General features: G+C 35.6%; 3 protein-coding genes and 3 non-coding genes across 8 annotated transcripts; 4 read left to right on the top strand and 2 right to left on the bottom strand.

Annotated features, from left to right (window-relative positions):
- Nucleotides 1-1,360: 1,360 nt before the first annotated feature.
- Nucleotides 1,361-3,769, top strand: LOC113714534 (large ribosomal subunit protein eL6-like). Its single transcript, XM_072068874.1, has 4 exons — nt 1,361-1,714; nt 1,815-1,921; nt 3,078-3,259; nt 3,377-3,769. The coding sequence occupies exons 1-4, from the start codon at nt 1,458-1,460 to the stop codon at nt 3,530-3,532; spliced, it is 702 nt and encodes a 233-aa protein (XP_071924975.1). The 5' UTR covers nt 1,361-1,457; the 3' UTR covers nt 3,533-3,769.
- A 753-nt stretch (nt 3,770-4,522) lies between these two features.
- On the top strand, nt 4,523-8,450 carry LOC113714533 (uncharacterized). Of its 2 annotated transcripts, none has more exons than XM_072068870.1 (3): nt 4,523-4,734; nt 5,715-6,052; nt 7,718-8,450. In XM_072068870.1, exons 1-3 carry the CDS (start codon nt 4,609-4,611, stop codon nt 8,241-8,243), a joined length of 990 nt encoding a protein of 329 aa, XP_071924971.1. In that variant the 5' UTR covers nt 4,523-4,608; the 3' UTR covers nt 8,244-8,450. The 2 variants fall into 2 exon arrangements, with proteins under 2 accessions (XP_071924971.1, XP_071924974.1); XM_072068873.1 differs by having other exon boundaries at nt 4,524-4,734; nt 5,763-6,052.
- Nucleotides 8,451-13,327: 4,877 nt separating this feature from the next.
- LOC113713566 (uncharacterized) lies at nt 13,328-15,282 on the bottom strand. Of its 2 annotated transcripts, XM_072068266.1 has the most exons (4): nt 14,723-15,282; nt 14,455-14,579; nt 13,487-13,832; nt 13,328-13,381 (listed from the first exon to the last, which is right to left on the bottom strand). In XM_072068266.1, exons 1-3 carry the CDS (start codon nt 14,775-14,777, stop codon nt 13,533-13,535), a joined length of 480 nt encoding a protein of 159 aa, XP_071924367.1. In that variant the 5' UTR covers nt 14,778-15,282; the 3' UTR covers nt 13,328-13,381; nt 13,487-13,532. The 2 variants fall into 2 exon arrangements, with proteins under 2 accessions (XP_071924367.1, XP_027093120.1); XM_027237319.2 differs by having other exon boundaries at nt 13,328-13,832.
- A 2,411-nt stretch (nt 15,283-17,693) lies between these two features.
- Nucleotides 17,694-17,800, bottom strand: LOC113715264 (small nucleolar RNA R71). The gene has a single exon (XR_003453902.2). It is a non-coding gene; the product is annotated as a small nucleolar RNA R71 (small nucleolar RNA).
- Nucleotides 17,801-22,590: 4,790 nt separating this feature from the next.
- LOC113720133 (small nucleolar RNA R71) lies at nt 22,591-22,697 on the top strand. The gene has a single exon (XR_003455222.1). It is a non-coding gene; the product is annotated as a small nucleolar RNA R71 (small nucleolar RNA).
- Nucleotides 22,698-24,301: 1,604 nt separating this feature from the next.
- Nucleotides 24,302-24,408, top strand: LOC113720131 (small nucleolar RNA R71). Its single transcript, XR_003455220.1, has one exon. It is a non-coding gene; the product is annotated as a small nucleolar RNA R71 (small nucleolar RNA).
- The last annotated feature ends 1,062 nt before the right edge of the window (nt 24,409-25,470 follow it).

Below are 25,470 nucleotides of genomic sequence, written 5' to 3'. Positions count from 1 at the left end.
CTCAAAAATTTCTCAAAGAAAGTAAGGACAAACAGCCCTAAAACAATATGGAACCAAGATGTAGTCTTGTCCAAACAAACAACAAATAGGAACTGATCAATTGATCATGTACACTACTCAATGTTGCATGGCATGAAGAGGGATGAAAGTTGACATATCGTCTCTCAACATATGGTACGGGGAACAAAACAGATGGCGCAAAACAGTTTTTTGGGAGTTATCTTTTTAGTAGCTTAAGCAAAAGAAAATTTCTACATGCCATCGCTGTTCTTTTCAAGGGTAAATTCACTACAAATCAACATAGATCGTTGGACAATGGAAGGTTTTTTTCCCCTTCTTCTTTTAACAGGAGAGGAGTTAATTAGAAGGGGAAAGGAGATTAAAACCCAAGATTTTTAAGTGTTCTAGACAGAACAATTATATTAATATAACATTTTTTTAGTCAAATGATAGCATCTACACCACTCTTATTCCGATAATATAACATTTTTTAGTCAAATGAACTATCTTTTATTATACTCCAGGATATGAACAATATATAAAGTTAGAATGTAGGCAGTTGATATAAACAATTGTTGTCATTTTTTGAACTTTCAATCATATCCTTCAAAAAAAAAAATAATTTATCCTGCCCACCTAACCATATTTTACCAACATACTGCTCATAAGTACCTGAATATCGTAGTAACTATCTATAACCACTTTAAATATTATAACTACTAAATTATTATAACCTTATAAACCAAAGTTCTTTCGAAAATTAATATAAATATTATTTACATAGAAAACAAAAATTATACAAACTTAATTCATTTTAAGGTTTTCCAAATTGCACACACATTGTGTGTGATCTTAACACTAATTCTAATAAAGAACTACAAAACTACATATAATTAGTGACATTTTTTTTTTTTTTGGCTACAAAGAAACACAATTAGAGCATGCTGTAATCACTTGCATAGATAACTTTTGGAAAAAATTGCAACTAGTAGTTATTGATGATTAGGTAATAGTATTTGATATATCATTCATTCCCCCTAAAACAACCTTTACTTCCAAAAAGTGAAAGTCCAAATTTCATTTATTTATGGATAAAGCAGTGATATTCACATTGTGGTCTCGCAAGTTGATTTTTTATTCATGTGTCTATTTATTTCTGTTCATGTATTTTTTCCATATCATTATTATTATTTATTTTGTAGCAAATGGAGCAATGGTGGAATACGGAACGAGTTGGGCTCTTGTAGCATTTTTCTCATAGGCCGAAGGAAGCCCAGGTTTGTCTCAGATATTTATGGGCTCCATCTGGCCCATCTCATATCACTTCCACTAGGGTTTTACGCGTCACCAAATCTCTGATATAAATCCATTTCTTAGCAATTAGGGTTAAGTCTTCTTCGTCTCCGTGCCTGCGTCTCACTTCTCACGCGGAAACACACACAGTCAACTAATCACCAATGGCGGCGAAGCAGAAGAAGGTGAGCCGAAACCCTGATCTGATCAGGGGCGTCGGAAAATATTCCCGTTCCAAAATGTACCACAAGCGGGGTTTATGGGCTATTAAGGCCAAGCACGGCGGCGCTTTCCCCACCCACCCCAAAAAGGCCCCGGAAGAGGTGAAGCCCGCCGTCGAGAAGCCGGCAAAGTTCTATCCAGCTGATGACGTGAAGAAGCCACTGGCCAACAAGCGCAAGCCAAAACCCACCAAGCTCAGGTTTAAAAACAACCTTGAATTTCCAGCTGCTTCTTTTTAATTGTTTTTTTTAGATTTATTTGGATTTTTGGGCATTAATGATTCATTTTTGGATGTTTAGGGCAAGTATTACCCCTGGTACAGTGTTGATAATATTGGCTGGAAGGTTTAAGGGCAAGAGAGTGGTTTTCTTGAAGCAACTTACCTCTGGATTGCTGCTTGTCACTGGTAAGTTTAGAAATTTTGCATTTCTTTAGGTGATTTTGTTTTTGGTTTTTAGTCTTAATTTTTTTTAAAAAAAAATTGTGGGGTTCTGAGTCCTTGGTGGTGTTTAATGAATTGCAGTAAAAAGGATTTGAAAATAATTTTAATTTGCTATGTGTTAACATTTCAAGTTTCTTGCTGATGATATAAAGCAGCGATTGAGTTGTAAACTTGTGGGATTCTGTGGAAATAATTGCATCTCTAATTTGATGCCTTTTCTAAGGTCAAATGATTTTTGATAAGCAATTTGATGGGTGTCTGATGAGTATTAGGTTACATTATATGGAATTCGTATGGTTAAATTTGGGCAGTTGTAGCATTTCTTCTTAGGTCCAACAGCTACTGATTGGCTTAGAAATGGAGGTGCTACTGATGGAACGCCGGAAGGATGAAGATAAAACAATGGTTTTTAACTTAATTAATGTAGATGAGGTTTTACTTAACTTAATGTAGATGAGTCTGTTTTGTCTTCTGTTGCACGTGAGTTGAGGTAGATTTTTGTGATAACATGATTGTAAATGATGCATGTTGGAAAGTAGTACTGAACTCTTAAATACATGTTAATAACAAATCGTAATAGTACACTGACAGAAATTTTGGATGTTTAAGCTACATTTTTGTTCAAATTCTGGTTGGAATTTTCTCTAGGTGTTTGCTGATTGAATGTGAATGCTAAGTGTTACTTTTTACTACTGGATGCTTGATTTTTCTCATGGACCTAACCTAGGCAAGTAAGGAAGAGAATCAAATGGGTACAGATGGATTTTTCCCTACCTGCAAACTAAAAGCAATAAGATTACGTCCTGAAAATGTGCTCCTTTTGTATTTTCCCACTCAACTCATGGTTTATGTTATTATAGATACTAGTGTGTGGTTCCTTGTATCTGTGTGGGTGTAGGATACAGTTTTGTTCTTGCGTTGTCTGGTCTTTCAAAAAACATCTCAATAACTCTGTGGAACTCTCTTTTATGCTCTGTTTTTTCTGTCCTTTTCCATCTTTCTGTCACATTTTCTTTCCTTTATTCAGCTTGGAATGACTATCTGGGCTAGCTATTTGAGTTGCCTTCTTTTTGCCCCCTAGAATATAGTAATTTAGTCAGTTGCTGCTTTGTTATTACAGGACCATTTAAGATTAATGGTGTTCCTTTGAGGAGGGTCAATCAGTCTTATGTTATTGCAACTTCAACAAAGGTTGACATCTCCGGGGTTAGCTTGGACAAGTTTGATGATAAGTACTTCGCAAAGCAAGTGGAGAAGAAGAAGAAGAAAGGGGAGGGCGAGTTCTTTGAGGCAGAGAAAGAGGTTTGCTTTTACCATTATGCTTGTATAATGATCTATTTGACTTTGCTCTTTTGCAACTGTTTTCCCAACTTCTCAGTTCTTTTTTTTGGGTTAAACTAACCTGTCTTTCAACTCTAGGTGAAGAATGTGCTCCCACAGGATAAGAAAGACGACCAGAAAGCTCTTGATGCACAATTGATCAAAGCTATTGAGGGAGTTCCAGATTTGAAGTCTTATTTGGGTGCAAGGTTTTCACTCAAGTCAGGAGACAAACCCCATGAGCTTGTTTTTTAGAGAACGCATTTCCAAAATTAGAGCGAGTTTATTATTTTTCTCTACTTGTCCGATTTTGTTTCTGTATGGGCTAGACTTTTTGGTGGATGTACCCTTATGTTGGCTGCAGGCAAATTTTGTCTCATCTGATATTGAACAGCACAGATTTATAGTGGGTTATGTGGTCTTACCATTTGATACTTCTTCATATGAAATCCTTTGTGTTTATCTTAGCGTTGAGAAAATGGTTGGATGGAATTGTTGAGGTGTAAGCCTGTCCAACATCTTTGTTGTAAGCTTAATCTGTCCATGTTTTCCCAGGTAAAAGAGTCTAACCAGCAAACCATTCTCCATTGTTTAGTCTCTTGGTATAGCGCATGATTGTTGCTTGCTATAATTATCTTAATACTCTAGATACATGGTACAGCTGTGGAAGATATCAGTATTACTTTGAGGTTAGAGCTGAGTTTCGACTTTATAGGCCTGAACCATCAAAACAGCCAGCAGCAGGAGGAAGAGCAAGTGTTTTCGGTTGGATTGAGATTGAGAAAAAGATCAGAGTATTCAGGTGTATTTATTACCTCAATCAGAAACCAAAAATTAGTTTTAGATTAACTGAAGTAGTTTTCAGTCAATTTCTCTTCAAGAGTAATTTTTCAAGGATTCGTAGTTAGGAACTTGAACTTTTTTCTTCCAAAATGCATTTAAAGTTTGTATAATTTTTTTCTCTGGAAATCTTAAATTCTTTGTTTCCATTTACCGGTTATGAAACCGGGAACTTCAAGCAGAGAGGACAAGATTGGAATTCATTGTTTCCATTTGCCGGTCACGAGACCTGGCACCAAAAAGTGACTATATTGAGATATCTAGCTATTTTCCGGGAAACCCCAAAAAAAAAAGAAGATAATCTGTGGGTTAACAACCTCAAGCCCGGCTGCTGAGTGGGGCCAAAATTCGATTAATTTTGCACCATAGGAGTCCGCGACCATATCTTCCAAAACGAGATATTTTCATGCACTCACGGCACAGAGTAGGATACTTGGTTTGCCAGTTTTAGGTTGTGAGGGCCAGCAGCAGACTACAAAGTGAGAAAGATAATGGGGTGGTCGGGTTCAATCCCCTTGTCATGGGCTCTTCCAACAACTCTTTGCAGCAGCAGCTTCTTGTTCAAACAGTCATGCCTGCCTGTTCCAGCATTTGCATCTCATGAGCTCCACTTTCCTGTACGTTCTGTTTCTTTGAGTTTAATGGCCTTGATTTTGCAAATACCAGTTTATAACTGCTTTGGGTCATTGTTTTTAACTTCGAAGGAGAAGTTACTGATCTAAGAGCTTGATAGTACTTAATTTAAGTGAACTTCCCAGCTAAACGACTAAGATCACTACAGGGCAATCCCTCATGTGTTAGCTAACTAAATCTGATCTTCTTTCAGTTTTTTTAACTTAGTTTCTGTTTATTAGAGTTTGGAGCGCTCTATTATCCAACTTCACGCAGCCATGTCTTTACTATTCTTAGAACTATCAAGTTAAGGGTGGCCTACATTTATTGTTTAGCTGCGAATGATCAAGCTATAAGCAAACTTAAAAGTATAAATATAACAGGTGAACCAGAATTATGAACCCCAATTAGCGAGAAGCCGGAAGAATGAGCTGGAATTGGATCAGATGTCTGTGTAATGTTAATAAGGTTAGATCGAAGCATTTCAGTTTTGGTCCAAGACGTTGTCCTGTTCTGGTTCCTTTTCCGGGATACTGATGGTGCTTTAGTTACACATAATGTTGCCAGAGACTAACGACAAAGTTGGTCTATCCTAAGATAGATTGAGCCAGTTGGCTACTAAATTGATGAGAAAAATAAGTAAAATTGATTTTGGGTACCTATAAAAGAAGAACGGTTATATGGAATAACAAGCCGATTCTCATTTGCTTAATTACCCACAATTTAACTAGAGCCTAGAAACTGTCACTAGTTTTATATCAAATTCTCTCCAGATGAAGTGAACTTTCATATGCTTTTACACTTTGTTTGGTAAACTACGGATGCATATCTCTAGTTTTGCTTTTTCCTCTCGAACTCTTAGTCATGCGAGGGTGTCACAAGAGTACTAGTAAACATCGTTTTGCTGTATCAATTGACAAAAGCGTTTTTGTTTGCAATTGTAATTGGCATCTGTCTCTGTGATTATGCTGGACCTTTGCATAAGATCAATGAAGAGGCAAATTCTGACTATGAAGTTTCAGTTATCGTCCAGAGGAGCAGTATAAATTGTTCGAGGCCCTTCTGGCTTTCTAGAACAAACAAGAACAGTAGAATATGTGCCAGTCAAGTCAAAGTGGAAGATATCACAGAAGATGAGACGTGTGAACTTGTGAATGGGGTGGAGCTCTCGATTGGAGAGGGAGATGATGCGATTAATGCTTATCTGTGCACGGCAGTGAAGAATAATAATGGAACTGGCATTTTGCTCTTGTCTGACGTATTTGGTTTTGAAGATTCAGCCACAAGAGATTTTGCGTACCTTGTTGCTTGCAATGGTTACAAGTAAGTTGTATGAACTTATGGTAATTTTCACTCCTCTCACAAATAATAAGCTTATGTGAAGTTGAGGACAAGACTGTATTACTATACTTCCTCTCTCTGAACAAGAGCAAATTTCTGTGGATTCTGCAAGAACATTTGGCAATAGGCACTTCTTATAAAGCTGCCCCTGCTTGTTTTTTTCGCATCAGGGTTAAGACAGCTATAATCATCTGAGGAACTGAAGCTTCTTCAGTTTCTCTAGAATTTCAAGTTTTTAACGTTAAATAAAATAAGCTCAAGGCTACACTTTTCCACTCTTGAATATTGGTAATTACTATAAACAATCTGAGCTGAATATAAACAGACTATTTTAGCTGCGAAATGTATACCTATACTAGCAGTTGTAATATATAATCCAGCCATTCAGTTAAAATATCCATATAAAGGTATGTTGTTCTCTTACTTTAGTGATGTATAATAAGTTTAAATGACAATGGTTTATATAGAACTGAATTTTACAATGTGCAAGTGTTGTGCTTGGAATTGGATTATCGGTTTACTTGATGCGTGAACTTGAAGTATTCATGGATGGCTCCAGATCCTTTACATCTATAGGCCAAGTGTTTCAGTTGTTTATAGTCCCCGTTGCATACGTTGACATATCATATTGTGCTTTTCTGGTGCAAGTGTTGTGCTTGGAATTGGATTATCGGTTTACTTGATGCGTGAACTTGAAGTATTCATGGACGGCTCCAGATCCTTTACATCTATAGGCCAATTGTTTCAGTTGTTTATGGTACCTGTTGCATACGTTGACATATCATATTGTGCTCTTCTGAGTTATTTACCCCTTTGAGCTTATGCATTGCTGCTAATTAGTGACTTGACTGAAACTAGAGATTTTGTCATGGAGTAGTAGTTAACATGGTACTCCCTTCTGTAAGTTGCAGTAACACTACTTCAATTTAACTTCACCCAAAACAAGCTCTCACTTGTAAGCATTTCCTCAGTCTAACTCAATGAGTGACAGACCTCAATACGTGTATGCCAGTTTCATACGCCATATGCAAACTTCCCAAGGACACAAGTCATACTGGGTAAGCCCCCTTAATCTAGTGTTCCGGTGGCCATGCCAGTTTCCACTCTCTGTAATATGCTCCTGTCTCTAGTGAACCCCAACATATTAAGATACAAGAGCTGACAGGTTGCTCAAAAAAATGTTTTGGAAAAGAATAATTGTATCAAACAGTTGATATAGGTAGATCATGAAATCATGAACACCTGAAAACAAAACATGGAATTCTCTGCAGTATTAGTCACATACTGGTTGTTTATATGTATACTCTGTTATAGGTTATTGGTAGAATTAGGTTAGTGTGTTCCCTTGTGTTTTTTCTTTTGAGTTGTTAACTTGGAACCTGCCTTATATGTTGCTAACTCCGTGGCTATTAACGATTTTTTACATACCTGAAAAAAGAAAAAGAAAATCAAAATAAGCAAAACACAAACACGCAAGTAATCAACAATACTATTTGGTAATCATGCCTTTTTGCTTTTTATTGCCAAAAATGTACTTGTACACATCTCTGTAGAAATGTTTGCTTGACATGGTGAGTTCTGTTCTGAGTGCATTTAGATTCCTTTGCTGATAAGATTTTTTGCTGCTGCTTTATGAACATTTTGCAGTGTTCTGGTACCAGACCTTTTTCGCGGGGATCCATGGACCAAAGAGAGGCCTAAAGATCTCTTTGAAGAATGGCGTGCTAGACAAAATCCGGAACATATTGCAAAAGACATTTTTATCTCAGCAGATTGGATGGTCAATGAATTTGTTGCTGCAGGAATCACAAAGAAACTGGGCATCATTGGATTCTGTTTTGGAGGTGGCCAAGTGATAGATATTCTTGCACATGACCAGGGTGGCTGCTTTGGCGTTGGGGTCTCATTCTATGGAACAGGAATTAGTGCCTCAGCTGCCGCTAATATAAGGGTACCAGTGCTGTTTATTGCAGGTGACAATGACCCACTATGTCCAGTGAACAATTTAAAAGATATTGGGAAAGAAATCGAGCACCAAAAAATGGTAGTCTTTCAGGGAAGAGGCCATGGTTTTGTCCACAGGCCTGAGTCTCCTGAAGAAGATGAAGATGCAGAGGAGGCATTTGTCATTATGAGAAATTGGCTGCATGATGGTTTGGCCATAGAAACATAATAAGAGAATGTTTAATTTGCTTATACTTTTACAATTGTCATATAGTGCTTTTAAATCGAATCTATAGTTTGTGCTTACAAGTATTTGACTAAAATACATTCTCTCTATAGGTGTAGCTAGGTGTAGCTACACCTCATTGGTGAGGTCTAGCCTTGTAAATATAACTATGCTTTTGAATTATGTTGGAAGGCGTCGAAGTGTGAATCAGTTGCGACTCTCAGTGCTAAAGAAATACTCCCTCCCTTTTTTTATAACTAACCTTTAAGATTTTGCACATCAATTAAGAAAAGTTTTTCATTGCTTAAATCTATACACTACTTTCTTTTTGTACCCTCATTAATTGTCCAATTCATCCATGTTTTCTCTCACTAGAGTACTAAATGGTGCTGTTTTACTAGGTCAAAAGCAATGTAAACTAACTCCCACCAAACTAGAGTAATAATTAAGAATCCTGTATCGGAAAAGAGAGATAAAAGGGTAAAATTGTGAAAAATAATTAATACTATATGGAAATAATAAAACGATAGATAAAAGTACACTAGAGCAAATTTCTTAAACGTCAGTTATAAAAAAAGGGAGGGAGTATCAACCATCTGCTTTCATGCATGTAGCAACTGCAGATTCTGTTTATCCAATTACTGTGTCAGGGGCTACATAATAATTTTGGCGGCTGGTGGATCAAAAATGATTGGAGCATGCTTGCACAGCTGCAATGTCACCGCTAGCTGAATGGCGAATTTGAGCTCCAATATCTGGAAAGTAGCTCATCAGTTAAGGTAAATATTCGAGAGGGATTTGGTCTAATGACTAAAGTTGAAATTCTAAGAGCATCCACAGCGCGGTGTAATGGGATATAATGGCCCCCCATTACACCGCTCCATGACACAGTCTCCTATTAGAGCCATGTCATGGAGATTACACGCATAATATCCATTATGCGTGTAATCAATGATACTGTGGGATCCATAATTATTTTTAAAATAATTTTAGTCAGCAACGTTCATATCCAATTTTAACTCCAACGGTAAATTTGCCAGCAATGTTCATAACCAGCAACGTTCATATCCAATTTTATCCAGCAACGTTCATAGCCAGCAACGGTAAATTATGAGACTCCAATGGTCAGATTTTAGCTTTCTATATAAACACACAACACATTTTTTTAAAACATATCCCACAATTCTACTCTATTATTTCTTTTACTCTCTCACTCATTTAATTCATCTTTTGTGATTATGGATGAAAATTTTAGTAGTTTTACAAATATGTTAAATGCTCCAAATATAGAAAATTCATCATCCTCACAAAATCAAAACCACCAAAATTTTCCAAATTACCCATTTTTTGGTATTCCTACAAATGTGCAAAATTATGCATTTCCCCTAAATTTATCCACTTCCAATCATGCATCAAATTTTCAAAATCTACCAAATTTTTCATATCCAATTCCCATGTATCCTCCACCTCCTTATTTTAATCCAAATATGGGAAATCACTACATATCAGGGTATTATAACTTTGGTATGAGTTGTGGAGGCTCAAATACCCTATCGGAGATAAGGAAGAATTTTGATTTCGCCGGCCAACAACAAAATGCTGCATCAACGGAATCAATGTTGGACTCTCAATTTCCACCATATTCAACACAACATCGGGTGGATAACATTACTCTCATCAATGAGTCAATGGAAGAATCTGATTATAAATGCGTTCCATGGAGTGTGGATGATGATAAGATGCTTGCAAGTGCTTGGCTCACAATTTCTAATTGTAGCATTGTGGGTAATTTTCAAAAAATTCAAAAGGTAAAAACTTTAATGAAAGCTAGTACTTTATTTTTTAAAAATAACAAAATTATTTTTAAAAATTACTTTATTTATTTATGGGATATGAGTTATGCATTATTAAAATAAATATTTGATTTAATTGTGGACCCATGTTTTTACACCTTGTGAAGTGTAATCCATTATGAGTGAAAGTATAATAAAAGAGGAGAAAGTGGAATGTTGATGTGACATGTAGATTACATTCCACAATGTGTGATAGCATTGTGGATGCCCTAAGAATTAATGTCTTTGGGTTCAAATCTCCCTTCCCTCATCTCCCCGTCCCGCTTCTTAATTCTCGTTCCTCCCCTTCTTTAACCCCAAAAGAAAAACTAAAATGCTGCTTAAGGAGTAACAAATACAGGTACTTAATGTAGGATGCAATGCGGAAATGGTATTATAGGGTCATGAAATTCTAAACAATCGAGAAAGTCGAAATGACAGAAGTTTCTTACGAGTAAGTTTCAATTACTGTGGGTTAGTCCTGTCTAAGATGAATGAAAGCAAATCGAAATAATGCTAATAGGATAAATGAAGGTTTGGACGATATTGTGAAAGTAAATTAAAACAATAATGTTAATTAAGATAAGCGCAGGCTTAGTTTACTATTTCAGTGGCAATGAAAGTTCCACATGTGCCTTTTGGTAATCAATTGCCAAATTCTACGAAACCCGACTTAATATGCCTCTACCTGCGATTTGATATCTATAAAATAAAAGTTCAAAAAGTGATTAAAAAAAACGTTTACGCCAAAATTCATGATTCCCACTTTATATACAGTATAGATAATTCATATGTAGTCATGTATAATTCGCTAAAACACACTTTATAGAATGTCAACTTATAGAGTCCTTACTATTGAAAAATAATCAAATGGTCGTGTGTTCGAATCCCGCTAGTCCATTGCATAAAAGTGGGTTCAATTGATAAGAACGGGCCACATTCTCATAAAAGGTCGTGTGTTCAAATCATAAAATTGATGTGAGAGTTATGTTGGTGATCGATCCGTAAGAACCTTTGTAAGCGACTTATAATCACGCAGATATACCCTAACTCATAGTGGTGATTAGAGTCAAAATCACGCAAACTTTTTATTATCAAAAAAAAAAAAAAAAGAGAAAAGTGACCTAATCATCCAAAGAAGTATAGGGTCGTTAACTTTAGAAGCTTTTTCCCTATTTAACATAATTGTGGAGATCCAGTCCACAATTGAACATAACAATTAACGTCCGTTGGCGTCTTTCCTTGTTAACACACAATCCCTCAAGCATAACACCACCCACCCCACCCCCACCCCATAGCCCCCTCCCCGGGGGGAGTTGAAACCTTTCGACAAGTTTGAAAACAAATTTAATTGTTCCCACTTCAGTTTGTATTAGTGTTTGTGCACTGGAGTTACTGTGAAAAAATAGCAAACTAATAAACTTTCTTCATTTTAAGTTGCTTTTCTTATCGATCAACAAAGGAAAATTTCAAGTTTAAGCCTCCAATGTTATGTCTCCGCAAATTTGCCTTTTCTGATAAGCAATCAACAAGAAATAAACTTCATATAAAGTCTGGATACAAGCTTATTAAAATGAATTCATTGGGATGGAATTATAGCAGTGGCAGAGTTAGGACCCTGGGTTGGAGTGGCAAAATTTGTGTACTAAAATATTTCAACACATGTTGTTAATTAAACTAAATAAAATAATAATGAGTAGTACAATTTAGATGAAATGCAAATGTTTTGAACCAAAGAAAAATGTTAACACTTAATGCAGTTAAATCCATACCTAAAACAACAATAAAACTATGTGTGTTAAAATATCAAATAATTTTCAAACATCATTTTGCTTGCATCAATATTCATAATCACCTTTTAATTCTCACACATTACATTACAAAAGTTATTATAAATAATTTTTTCAAATAATCTCCTACTTCGACATTAATAAATAATATTCACAATTGTCTTTGACGAGTACTTATGTTTTGAAAAGAATAAATTGTTATGTAAATTAACTCATGCAAGCATGAACATTAAAAAATATATGCATGTTTTACTTAACTAAACATAGTAAATTAGCAGTAATTGAAGTACAGCTTTGTTTTTAAATCAATTAAAAAAATGAAATACCTAAAAATAATTTCATTAAAAATACTATAAAAAAAGAAGAAGAATATTGACAATGTCTTGAAAAAGATTAAGTTAATATATAATATGTTACAATTTGTTTACTATCCTTGTAATTCATGAAAAAGTTTCATAGATAGAAATTTGTTGATTTTTTAGGAGAAGCCTTTGGTTTGAGTTTAACTTACAGTAACTCTATCTATCTTTGGTAATTTGAATTCTAATCAGAATATTATAATTTAGAATGCATTACTTTTGTTCACTCTCTCTTCTTTTTTTTTTTTTTTGATAAATACTTTTGTTCTCTTAATTATTCCTTGATTTTCTTCTACAAATAAGTTACATGATCACATTAGTTCTTCTAGAAAGTAGGAAGTTACATTGTTGATCTTACTAGGGTTATATTGAAAGTAAACCCCTTTATTCTTTATCCATTAAATGCAAATGAATAGGCTTTACATATTTGTCCTCCATTTCTTTTACTGTAAGGGAGGCAACTATTGAAACTTAGGCAAAATATCACCCAACTATTGAGGGGTAGGGGGCAATTGCCCACCCTCATTATAACATAGCTCCGTATAGCCAATACTTCACAATCATTAACCGGTAATCTTTTTTTGGTTACAGTTGCTAGATTCTCATATACAATTAATTTGTCCGTGTATGTAATTAAATTCATACTAACTTCATTAACAGTATTACCAACATGTATAAATGAGTTGCATATGTACTTAAAAGGTCTGTCTAACGAGTGTCCTAAGATATATGTCAGGTGTTATATTTTTGAAAATGTAAGATTAATTAGAGAAAGTAAATAAATACAAAAGACGATAGATAAAATTAAATAAGAAAAGTATACAAATGCAAGGGAGGAAAAGTATATTAGTTGTGTTAACGAGTGTCAATGAGCACTCGTAAGAAAAACCCGTACTTAAATTTCAAGAGTTTTTAATCACTATTCACGGCTAGAAAACCGAATGGTGAATGAGTTCAACATATATTTTCCATCAGCATTGCCCACAAGATTTTGTTTTCTTCTTGATTGCTTGAACGATTTGTGTATTGTATTTGATCTCATGATCTCTGCTCCACCGTAAATCAAACAAAGCATATAGTAGGAGACAAGTTTTACCATGATCCAATGGAACATAAATGGAGGACGGCCAAATAATTGATTGCAGTAGCTCAAATATGGCCTGCATGTCAGAAGTGCACCCATCGTTTAAAACATCCATTGCATGCATATAATCAAACCACACCACAGACACCACATAATTAAAAGTACGTAGTTAATAGAGTACATTAGTCATCCTCAATTGATCGATCAGGACGGGCAGTGATGCTTGATTAATGCTTGTACCAGAAGAGGTACTTCTGACCCAAAAAGGTCTCAAAAACCACTGCATGATCGGTGTATGTGCCCTTAGAATCCTGAGTTGTAAGGAAAAGGATATAGAGAGTGCCAATGACAATTTTCCACTGCAGGCCTCCATTCACTTGGATGAAAACCAGGCTTGTCCCGGCATTCTCGTTCTGCTTTTCCACTGCAAATTTTGCGATCGTGATCACGTGAGGGTCATCTGGGTTCACCGGCTCTGGAACAGGAATGCCGAGTTGAGCTAGACCACCACTGGCCATCATGTTGTTCTGTAAAGTGTAAACCCCAAACAAACATTTCTTATTTAGTTAAAAAGGAAAAAACACACAAATTAAAAAGAGTCTTTGAGATTACAAAAAGTTAATTGGATTTCTTTTCAAACAAACAGCCAGAAAACTAAATTCAATCAACTAATATGAAACTACATTACAATTTAAGAAAATAATAGTAATAAATTGCATAAGCAATTTAAGAATGTACAAACTAAACTACTTTCAATTGCAACTCCTTTTACTTTTTCAAAAGTTTCCATACAAGCTTTTTGTAAGGTCCTATTATGGCCTCAAAATTCAATCATTTTTGTATTCAAATAAAGAATTTCACACTATCTATAGCTACTGTGCATGAATTTTTTTTTTAAAAAAAAATTTGTTAAAACCAGTCAATGCAGAATGCAAAGTTTATATGGCACTTTTTCGGTACTCAAATGTATGAAAATTAAGAACTTGCAGAATCAGCATTGGAAAACAAATTGCCTGCTGCTAACGAATCAATTAAAAACTGTTATGCATGTGCGAATTTAATTGTAAGCATTCAAAAAAAAAAAAAAAACTAATAGAGGCATATAAATTGGGGGGGAAGGAAAAAATAGGTCTAACTAGTCATACATACAATCATTTTCTCCTGAGTGCTCATGTCCTTGCCCTTGAATCCCTCGATTGTTTTCCATATCGTGTCGTCTGAAAGTGCCTTCACTATAGCTTCCATCTCAGGGGACTGGACTCCCTCCGCTTTCACTGTTTTCCATCAAGGAGCAAAGCCCGTTTTAATCCAAACAGCATAAAAACCACTCTTTTATTTAAAAAGAATATAAACATGCAATGCAATCGAACTATAAATCTAATGCGTGAATTTTTAAAGAATATGTATAGAATATTACTGTTGGCTGTGATTTCAGAAATGTTGATGTTGTCGCTGGCTCCGACGGCGGCCATTTTTTCCTTAAGGAGCTAGGACGCGAGCAAGACTGACTGGCAATAGATTTTTGTAATTGGTTGCGACTGTCGAAGCCTGGTAGCTTTGAGTTTATAGGCACTTAAATGCCCTTTGTGGGAATCTAATGATTAATATGTATTTGATTGAAAAGTCATTGTGCGCGCATCAGGAAAGGCATCAAGCACCGTGTTCTTCTCTTTATGCTACTATCATGATAGATAGAGGAGGAAATAGACGTTGAAAGGGACGAAACATGGGATGAATCTTGAGATAATGCGTGGGGAAAATAATGGATTAATTAGTCCAGGTCTAACAGGCCTACTTAGAAATCATGCAATATGTTTAAAAAGTTGCATGGTCACGGTGAAGTGATGGCCAGTGATATGAATATGGCCATTCTACCGGTTAATTTTCGTTACCGACAAAAAATTAACGTAAAGTAATGAACTATTGGCCCTAATAACAAATTTTGGTTTGATTGGAATGTAAAACATTTTTAATAGAACATTATGTAGAATTCTAGATGGTACATAAGTTCCATAACATATAGAGCCCGCAAATGCAATTGCTGATGGAGAAATAGAGAGATTTTGGGGTGCAAGGGATTATCTCTCATGGGGATCTGTGTCCGTTGGATTGACTGATGAATCCATCTGAGGGTTGTCAAGCTCTGTGCCTTACTGCCTTATCGATTTCTTATCCGGTCGCGGCCATCGATTGCTTTAACTGGTCATATTGCAGGCCACGTAGGATTGTGGCTGACAAACAACTGGGGATTGGGGAAAATGTCTCTCCCCCTTTCTTTCTTACTCGTATCAGGGACCTAGCTGCTATGAGCAAAGAGGATAAAATCTTCTGCTTAGTTTTATACGTTAAACATGTGTATTTACTCTACCACTTGTGTGAAAAGCGGAAAAAGAGAAACCCAACCTTTTCTTGTTTTGCCTATACAGAATATGGACAGTGCTAGAGTGCCTATAGTTATGATAACGATATTAGGAAAACCTGCTATTACAGGTTTCTATTACCTTTAGTGACAGATCAAATCTTTTAGTGACTTTTTAAATGTTATATTAAAATAATTAATATTAACTTTAGTAAGTTTTTAATTAAAACTAGTAAGTATATGCCTGAGAGATAAGTTTTAGTCAGAAACAGAAATTTACACCTTGAGTAATTTAATTTACTTATTATTTGACAAAATTTACTTATGTTTAAATTAAACTTACTAATACTAAAAGTAAAAAATGTACATACTTAAGTAAAAAAAAATGGTTTTTGGTTCCTGAAAACGGTTTTGGGTATCACCTTTCTCTTTAAAGTCATCTACCTTCTTCTTATTCAGTTCTCAGTTCCAATGATACGATTGAATTCCCAGGCAAAGGTTTCCACTTTGGTCCACACTTTTTCTTTGTTACAATTGAATAAATTTTCTCACTTCAAAATTTTCATCTTTAGTTCACACTTTCCCTCTATCCTTTCTCATCGTTCGGTTGGGTTTGAGTGCTGCCATATGCAGACACAACAAAAGAATTAGCGACGGTGGTAGCCAGCCAAAGAGCATATGAAAAATAGCAGTGACGAGGTTAGATCATCATGTTCTCTTGAAATCGTTTGATTATATTGCTATAATTTATTTATATTTCATTTGTTTTATTTGTCAAGATTTTCTTGGGTAATCAAGGCTAAGAATTTGAAAATTTTATTGCAATTTTGGGGCCGAAAATGTCCGTTGAAACATCTAGGAAATGGTTGTAGTTTTGATTGTCTACGGGTAAAATATGCTTAATAGCCATGTGAAACATCTAGGAATAGACTTAAGACCAGGCGTTTAAGTTAAATGTGATTAATTTGTGAATGCATATAAGATGTTTGGTGAAATGTCAAAGAGAAATTTGTATGTTGTGATTGCTACTCTGTGTGGGTGAGAATTACTAATATATTAATAATTCAACATGAGCTTTATAACTTGAATTCTTCAGGCAAGAGAGATTTCTCCCGTTTTGAAATTCTAAGTTGATATGCTTGATGGAGCAGATGTTATTGAACTGAACTGGTCTAGAATCATTATTTCGAATCTGTTGTTTCTATGAAAATTTATTATCAGCCTCTTGAATTTTTTACTCCATGTTAACGTCTGCAATGCCACGGAAATTTGGCCATCTATGGAAATTTATTATCAGCCTCTTGAATTTTTTACTCCACTGTAACGTCTGCAATGCCACGGAAATTTGGCCATTATTACTCTTGTAAATCTGTTGCCGGGGAGCGGCAATATTAGGGCCTAATCATCTCTATTAATTTAGATATTTTTCATTGTTTTTATTCAAGTTGTTGAATTTAAACTGTAAAATTTCTCTTGTTTTTATTTGTAGTGTATGCACCGGGCGTCTCGAGAAGTTGCACTTTTCGATCCAGAAATTGAGAGGACACTACATAGACAAAGGAGGAGCACACTACAGCAAGAGGAACAAGGGATTTGGCAACCAATAGAGGAAATCTTAATAGAGCTTCCATTTGAAGAAGAAATGGCAGAAAACGAAGCAAATGGGCGAGTTCTACGAGATTTTGCTCTACCGGGAACACAAGGATCTCAAACGAGCATAGCAAGGCCTTCGGTAAATACTAACAACTTTGAGATTAAACTATCACTTATCCAAATAGTTCAACAATCTCAATTTGGAGGTAATGCAGTAGAAGATCCAAATACACACTTAGCTACATTCTTGGAAATTTGTGATACAATTAAAATGAATGGAGTTAGTGATAATGCTATAAGGCTAAGATTGTTCCCATTTTCATTGAGAGATAAGGCCAAACTTTGGCTACACTCTCACGCTCCTAATACTTTCACCGGATGGGATGATTTATCAAGAACATTCTTAAATAAGTATTTTCCACCAGGTAAGACTGCTAAACTTAGAATGGATATCACTAGTTTTAATCAATTAGAAGGTGAATCATTATATGAGGCATGGGAAAGGTTTAGACATTTGCTTCGGAAATGTCCACATAATGGACTGCCGGAGTGGTTAATCATACAAACCTTCTATAATGGTTTAGTTTTTTCTACTAAAACTATAATCGATGCAGCTGCAGGTGGAGCTTTAATGGGTAAATCACCCCAAGAAGCTCATAATTTGATAGAAGAAATGGCAGCAAATAACTACCAATGGGCCAATGAGAGAGGTAATACAAGACGTCACGCAGGTATGATAGAAATGGACACTCTCAATATGCTGAGTGCTCAAATGAATAATGTGATGAAGTTGCTAAGTAGACAAGGTGGAGTTGGTCCAAGTTCATCTAATGCACATGCAGCATGTTGTTCTATATGTGGAGGTGAACATGATACTAATAAGTGTGTTGATTCTGAGCAGGTACAATTCGTCAATAATTACAATCGTAAAGCTCAAAATAACCCCTACTCGAGTACTTACAATCCGGGGTGGAGAAATCATCCAAACTTTGGATGGAAGAATCAAGGAAATCAACTAAGGCCAGCCAATCCACCGGGATTTCAATCAAGGCAACAACAAGCTGAAACTAAACCTGGTTGGGAAATGGCAGTGGAAAAGCTCGTAAAAGTTACTTCAGACAGATTTGAGAGAGTAGAAGAAAGATTGGACCAACTCACTACAATGTACAGGAATGTAGAGGTCCAAATTGGTCAAATTGTTAGTTCTTTGAATAATAGTAATCAAGGAGAATTACCTAGCAAAACGGAGGTAAATCCTAAGGAGCATGTCAAAGCCATTACTCTTCGTAGTGGTAAGCAATTAGAAGATCCTCCAGTGATGGAAGTTGAGAAAGATGAGACTGAAAAACAAGAAGAAAAGCAGAGGAACCAAGAAGCGATAGTGGAAGAAAATAGCCGGGAGAAATCAAGAGAAAATCAACCATCATCTTCCGCTACCATTCCAATACCTCCTGCGGTTCCATTTCCACAAAGATTAAAGCAAAATAAGTTTGATAAAGATTTTGAAAAATTTGTTAAACTTTTCAAACAATTGCACATTAACATTCCTTTTGCCGATGCTATTTTGCAGATTCCGTCTTATGTGAAATTTCTCAAGGAAATCATGACTAGAAAAAGAAAGTTGGAAGACTGCGAAACAATAGCATTAACGGAGGAATGTAGTGCAATTATTCAAAATAAGCTACCACCGAAATTGAAAGATCCGGGGAGTTTTTCTATACCTTGCACCATAAGTAACGTTGATTTTTCTAAACCATTGTGTGATCTTGGTGCTAGTGTATCATTAATACCTTTAACGGTGGCTAGACAATTGGGTTTGCATGAGTTTAAACGCACTAATATTACTTTGCAACTAGCGGATCGGTCTATTAGATATCCATTGGGAGTGTTGGAGAATGTATTGATAAAAGTTCAAAAATTTATCATTCCAGTGGATTTTGTGGTATTAGATATGGAAGAAGATATATCTATGCCAATTATTCAAGGTAGACCATTTCTAGCCATTGCAGGTACTATTATTGATGTCAAAAATGGCAAGTTTAAGTTTCAAGTAGGTGAAGAAGATGTAGAATTTAATTTGAATGAAATAAAAAAAATACCCTTCTTTTATCGATCATGCTTATTCTATTGGCACAATTAATAAACTACCCCAAGAGATGAGTCAAGTCAACTTTGACTTAGATCCTCTTGAGTATTATTTAATGAGTTTAGGTAAGTAAGAAGATATTTGTGAAGAAATTGAAAAATTGGCCAAGTACTTGGATTTTCAAGCACCTTATAAAAGGGGTAATTTGTATGAAAGTCTTGGCCAAGGAAAAGGGTTTTCACAACCTTCAGAAATTGAAGCTCCAAGGTTAGAGTTTAAGCCACTTCCAACTCATCTAAGGTATGAATTTCTTGGAGAAAATAGCACTTTACCTGTAATTGTTAGTGCTGACCTTGATGATGAGCAGTGTGCAAAATTGTTAAGAGTTCTAAGAAGGCGTAAGAAGGCAATTGGATGGACAATTTCAGACATTAAAGGTATAAGTCCTTCTATATGCATGCATCGAATTTTATTGGAGAACGGTTGCAAACCAGTGGTGGAAACACAAAGAAAACTCAATCCAAACATGAAAGAGGTGGTAAGAAATGAAATTCTTAAGTGGCTTGATGCAGGTATAGTTTTTCCTATCTCCGATAGTGTTTGGATTAGTCCAATTCATGTGGTACCAAAGAAAGGTGGAATGACTACAATCGTGGGTAAAAATGATGAATTAATTCCATCTAGACTTGTGGTAGGGTGGAGAGTGTGTATTGATTATCATAAGTTAAATACGGTAACAAGAAAAGATCATTTTCCCCTACCATTTCTTGATCAATTATTGGAGTGAATAGCTGGATATGAATTTTACTGCTTTCTTGATGATTTTTCAGGATATAATCAAATAGCTATAGCTCCAGAGGATCAAGAGAAGACTACATTTACATGTCCTTACGGCACTTTTGCCTTTAGAAGAATGCCATTTGGTTTATGCAATGCTCCTGCAACTTTTCAACGATACATGATGGCTATTTTTTCTGATTATATTGAGAAAATTATGGAGATATTTATGGATGATTTTTCTGTGTATGGTTTATCTTTTGACCATTGTCTTCATAATTTAGAATTGATTTTGCAGAGATGCGAGGAAACAAATCTTGGATTGAATTGGGAGAAATGCCATTTTATGGTGAAAGAAGGAATTGTCTTAGGGCACAAGATTTCTTCTAAGGGAATTGAGGTGGATAATGCCAAAATAGAAGTTATCGAAAAATTACCACCCCCAAGCAATGTCAAGGGGATAAGGAGTTTTTTAGGACATGCTGGCTTTTATAGACGTTTTATTAAAGATTTTTCTAAAATAGTAAAGCCATTATATGATTTATTATGTAAAGATACCCCTTTTCAATTTGATGACAATTGTTTGGTTGCATTTGAAAGGTTGAAGAAGGAATTGATTTCGGCCCCAATTATAACTTCGCCCGATTGGTCACTACCATTTGAATTGATGTGTGATGCAAGTGATTATGCGGTTGGAGCAGTTTTGGGACAAAAGAAAGAAGGACGGTTGCACGTCATTTACTATGCTAGCAAGTTGCTAAATGAGGCACAACTCAATTATGCAACTACAGAAAAAGAGCTATTGGCAGTAATATATGCTTTGGATAAATTTAGATCTTATTTAGTAGGATCTAAAGTTATTATATATACGGACCATGCGGCTCTTAAATATTTGTTACATAAAAAAGATGCAAAACCAAGATTAATTCGGTGGATTCTTTTATCGCAGGAATTTGATGTGGAGATAAAAGACAAAAAGGGAACGGAGAATCTAGTAGCAGATCATCTATCACGCCTAGAATATATTCCAGTCAAGGATCAAGTTCTTATTCAAGAGAATTTTCAGGATGAGTTTGTCCTAGCAATTATCAATTCTCCATGGTATGCTGATATTGCTAATTTTTTGGTAAGTGGAGAGATTCCAAAGGGATTTAATTACCATCAAAAGAAGAAATTCTTACATGATGTCAAAAGTTACTTTTGGGAGGAACCATTGCTGTATAAACATTGTGCCGATGGTATGGTATGTAGATGTATTCCCGAAAATGAGGTACATAATATTTTATATCATTGTCATAACCTTGAAACAGGTGGTCATTTTAGCACTTCAAAAACTGTGGCAAAGGTATGGCAATCAGGGTTTTATTGGCCAACTATGTATCGAGATGTTCGGGAATATGTTAAAAGTTGTGATGCATGCCAAAGAACTGGAAATATATCTCGAAAGAATGAAATGCCCCTAACTACCTTCTTAGAAGTTGAATTATTTGATACATGGGGTATAGACTTTATGGGACCATTTCCTAGTTCTTTTAATAATAAGTACATCTTAGTAGCAGTGGATTATGTTTCTAAATGGGTAGAAGCAATTGCTTCACCTACTAATGACTCTAAGATTGTATTTTCTTCCACTATCGCTTCTTGGTTCCTCTGCTTTTTTTCTTATTTTTCATTCTCATCTTTCTCAACTTCCATCACTGGAGGATCTTCTAATTGCTTACCACTACGAAGAGTAATGGCTTTGACATGCTCCTTAGGATTTACCTCCGTTTTGCTAGGTAATTCTCCTTGATTACGATTATTCAAAGAACTAACAATTTGACCAATTTGGACCTCTACATTCCTGTACATTGTAGTGAGTTGGTCCAATCTTCCTTCTACTCGCTCAAATCTGTCTGAAGTAACTTTTACGAGCTTTTCCACTGCCATTTCCCAATCAGGTTTAGTTTCAGCTTGTTGTTGCCTTGATTGAAATCCCGGTGGATTGGCTGGCCTTGGTTGATTTCCTTGATCCTTCCATCCAAAGTTTGGATGATTTCTCCACCCCGGATTGTAAGTACTCGAGTAGGGGTTATTTTGAGCATTACGATTGTAATTATTGACGAATTGTACCTGCTCAGAATCAACACACTTATTAGTATCATATTCACCTCCACATATAGAACAACATGCTGCATGTGCATTAGATGAACTTGGACCAACTCCACCTTGTCTACTTAGCAACTTCATCACATTATTCATTTGAGCACTCAGCATATTGAGAGTGTCCATTTCTATCATACCTGCGTGACGTCTTGTATTACCTCTCTCATTGGCCCATTGGTAGTTATTTGCTGCCATTTCTTCTATCAAATTATGAGCTTCTTGGGGTGATTTACCCATTAAAGCTCCACCTGCAGCTGCATCGATTATAGTTTTAGTAGAAAAAACTAAACCATTATAGAAGGTTTGTATGATTAACCACTCCGGCAGTCCATGATGTGGACATTTCCGAAGCAAATGTCTAAACCTTTCCCATGCCTCATATAATGATTCACCTTCTAATTGATTAAAACTAGTGATATCCATTCTAAGCTTAGCAGTCTTACCTGGTGGAAAATACTTATTTAAGAATGTTCTTGATAAATCATCCCATCCGGTGAAAGTATTAGGAGCGTGAGAGTGTAGCCAAAGTTTGGCCTTATCTCTCAATGAAAATGGGAACAATCTTAGCCTTATAGCATTATCACTAACTCCATTCATTTTAATTGTATCACAAATTTCCAAGAATGTAGCTAAGTGTGTATTTGGATCTTCTACTGCATTACCTCCAAATTGAGATTGTTGAACTATTTGGATAAGTGATAGTTTAATCTCAAAGTTGTTAGTATTTACCGAAGGCCTTGCTATGCTCGTTTGAGATCCTTGTGTTCCCGGTAGAGCAAAATCTCGTAGAACTCGCCCATTTGCTTCGTTTTCTGCCATTTCTTCTTCAAATGGAAGCTCTATTAAGATTTCCTCTATTGGTTGCCAAATCCCTTGTTCCTCTTGCTGTAGTGTGCTCCTCCTTTGTCTATGTAGTGTCCTCTCAATTTCTGGATCGAAAAGTGCAACTTCTCGAGACGCCCGGTGCATACACTACAAATAAAAACAAGAGAAATTTTGCAGTTTAAATTCAACAACTTGAATAAAAACAATGAAAAATATCTAAATTAATAGAGATGATTAGGCCCTAATATTGCCGCTCCCCGGCAACAGATTTACAAGAGTAATAATGGCCAAATTTCCGTGGCATTGCAGACGTTACAGTGGAGTAAAAAATTCAAGAGGCTGATAATAAATTTCCATAGATGGCCAAATTTCCGTGGCATTGCAGACGTTAACATGGAGTAAAAAATTCAAGAGGCTGATAATAAATTTTCATAGAAACAACAGATTCGCAACAATGATTCTAGACCAGTTCAGTTCAATAACATCTGCTCCATCAAGCATATCAACTTAGAATTTCAAAACGGGAGAAATCTCTCTTGCCTGAAGAATTCAAGTTATAAAGCTCATGTTGAATTATTAATATATTAGTAATTCTCACCCGCACAGAGTAGCAATCACAACATACAAATTTCTCTTTGACATTTCACCAAACATCTTATATGCATTCACAAATTAATCACATTTAACTTAAACGCCTGGTCTTAAGTCTATTCCTAGATGTTTCACATGGCTATTAAGCATATTTTACCCGTAGACAATCAAAACTACAACCATTTCCTAGATGTTTCAACGGACATTTTCGGCCCCAAAATTGCACTAAAATCTTCAAATTCTTAGCCTTGATTACCCAAGAAAATCTTGACAAACAAAACAAATGAAATATAAATAAATTACAGCAATATAATCAAACGATTTCAAGAGAACTTGATGATCTAACCTCGTCACTGCTATTTTTCATATGCTCTTTGGCTGGCTACCACCGTCGCTAATTCTTTTGTTGTGTCTGCATATGGCAGCACTCAAACCCAACCGAACGATGAGAAAGAATAGAGGGAAAGTGTGAACTAAAGATGAAAATTTTGAAGTGAGAAAATTTATTCAATTGTAACAAAGAAAAAGTGTGGACCAAAGTGGAAACCTTTGCCTGGGAATTCAATCGTATCATTGGAACTAAACCATTATAGAAGGTTTGTATGATTAACCACTCCGGCAGTCCATGATGTGGACATTTCCGAAGCAAATCTCTAAACCTTTCCCATTCCTCATATAATGATTCACCTTCTAATTGACTAAAACTAGTGATATCCATTCTAAGCTTAGCAGTCTTACCTGGTGAAAAATACTTATTTAAGAATGCTCTTGATAAATCATCCCATCCGGTGAAAGTATTAGGAGCGTGAGAGTGTAGCCAAAGTTTGGCCTTATCTCTCAATGAAAATGGGAACAATCTTAGCCTTATAGCATCATCACTAACTCCATTCATTTTAATTGTATCACAAATTTCCAAGAATGTAGCTAAGTGTGTATTAGGATCTTCTACTGCATTACCTCCAAATTGAGATTGTTGAACCATTTGGATAAGTGATGGTTTAATCTCAAAGTTGTTAGCATTTACCGAAGGCCTTGCTATGCTCGTTTGAGATTCTTGTGTTTCCGGTAGAGCAAAATCTCGTAGAACTCGCCCATTTGTTTCGTTTTCTGCCATTTCTTCTTCAAATGGAAGCTCTATTAAGATTTCCTCTATTGGTTGCCAAATCTCTTGTTCCTCTTGCTGTAGTGTGTTCCTCCTTTGTCTATGTAGTGTCCTCTCAATTTCTGGATCGAAAAGTGCAACTTCTCGAGACGCCCGGTGCAAACACTACAAACAAAAACAAGAGAAATTTTACAGTTTAAATTCAACAACTTGAATAAAAACAATGAAAAATATCTAAATTAATAGAGATGATTAGGCCCTAATATTACCGCTCCCCGGCAACGGCGCCAAAAACTTGACGGAATTTTTTTATATCAATGCAAGTTCAATTCCGATTTTACACCCGTTGGACTGCAAGTATACAGGTCGCAATTGTAGTACAAGATGTGTATCGGGTCGATCCCACGAGGAGCAATTAAAATAATTATTAGACACTAATTTACTCTATTATTTAGACTCACAATAAATTTGAGCAGAAAATTCAGAATTTAATTCAACTACAAAAATTCTTAAGTAGATAAATGCAATTTCACAATAGGAGTAGAATTCACTAAATATTAAGATCTAGGGATGTAGATTCCACATATAACACAAAAGATCTAAAACGAATGAATTTAACACTTGTTACTACTCTTGTTTGACCAAGGATTCATTTCCAACAATACCAAAACCACATTCTCATGATAA

Source organism: Coffea arabica, chromosome 10c (genome assembly GCF_036785885.1).
Source record: "Coffea arabica cultivar ET-39 chromosome 10c, Coffea Arabica ET-39 HiFi, whole genome shotgun sequence".
Classification (NCBI taxonomy): domain Eukaryota; kingdom Viridiplantae; phylum Streptophyta; class Magnoliopsida; order Gentianales; family Rubiaceae; genus Coffea; species Coffea arabica.
Note: the sequence above shows the minus strand (reverse complement) of the source record. Positions and strands in the feature narration are given on the sequence as shown.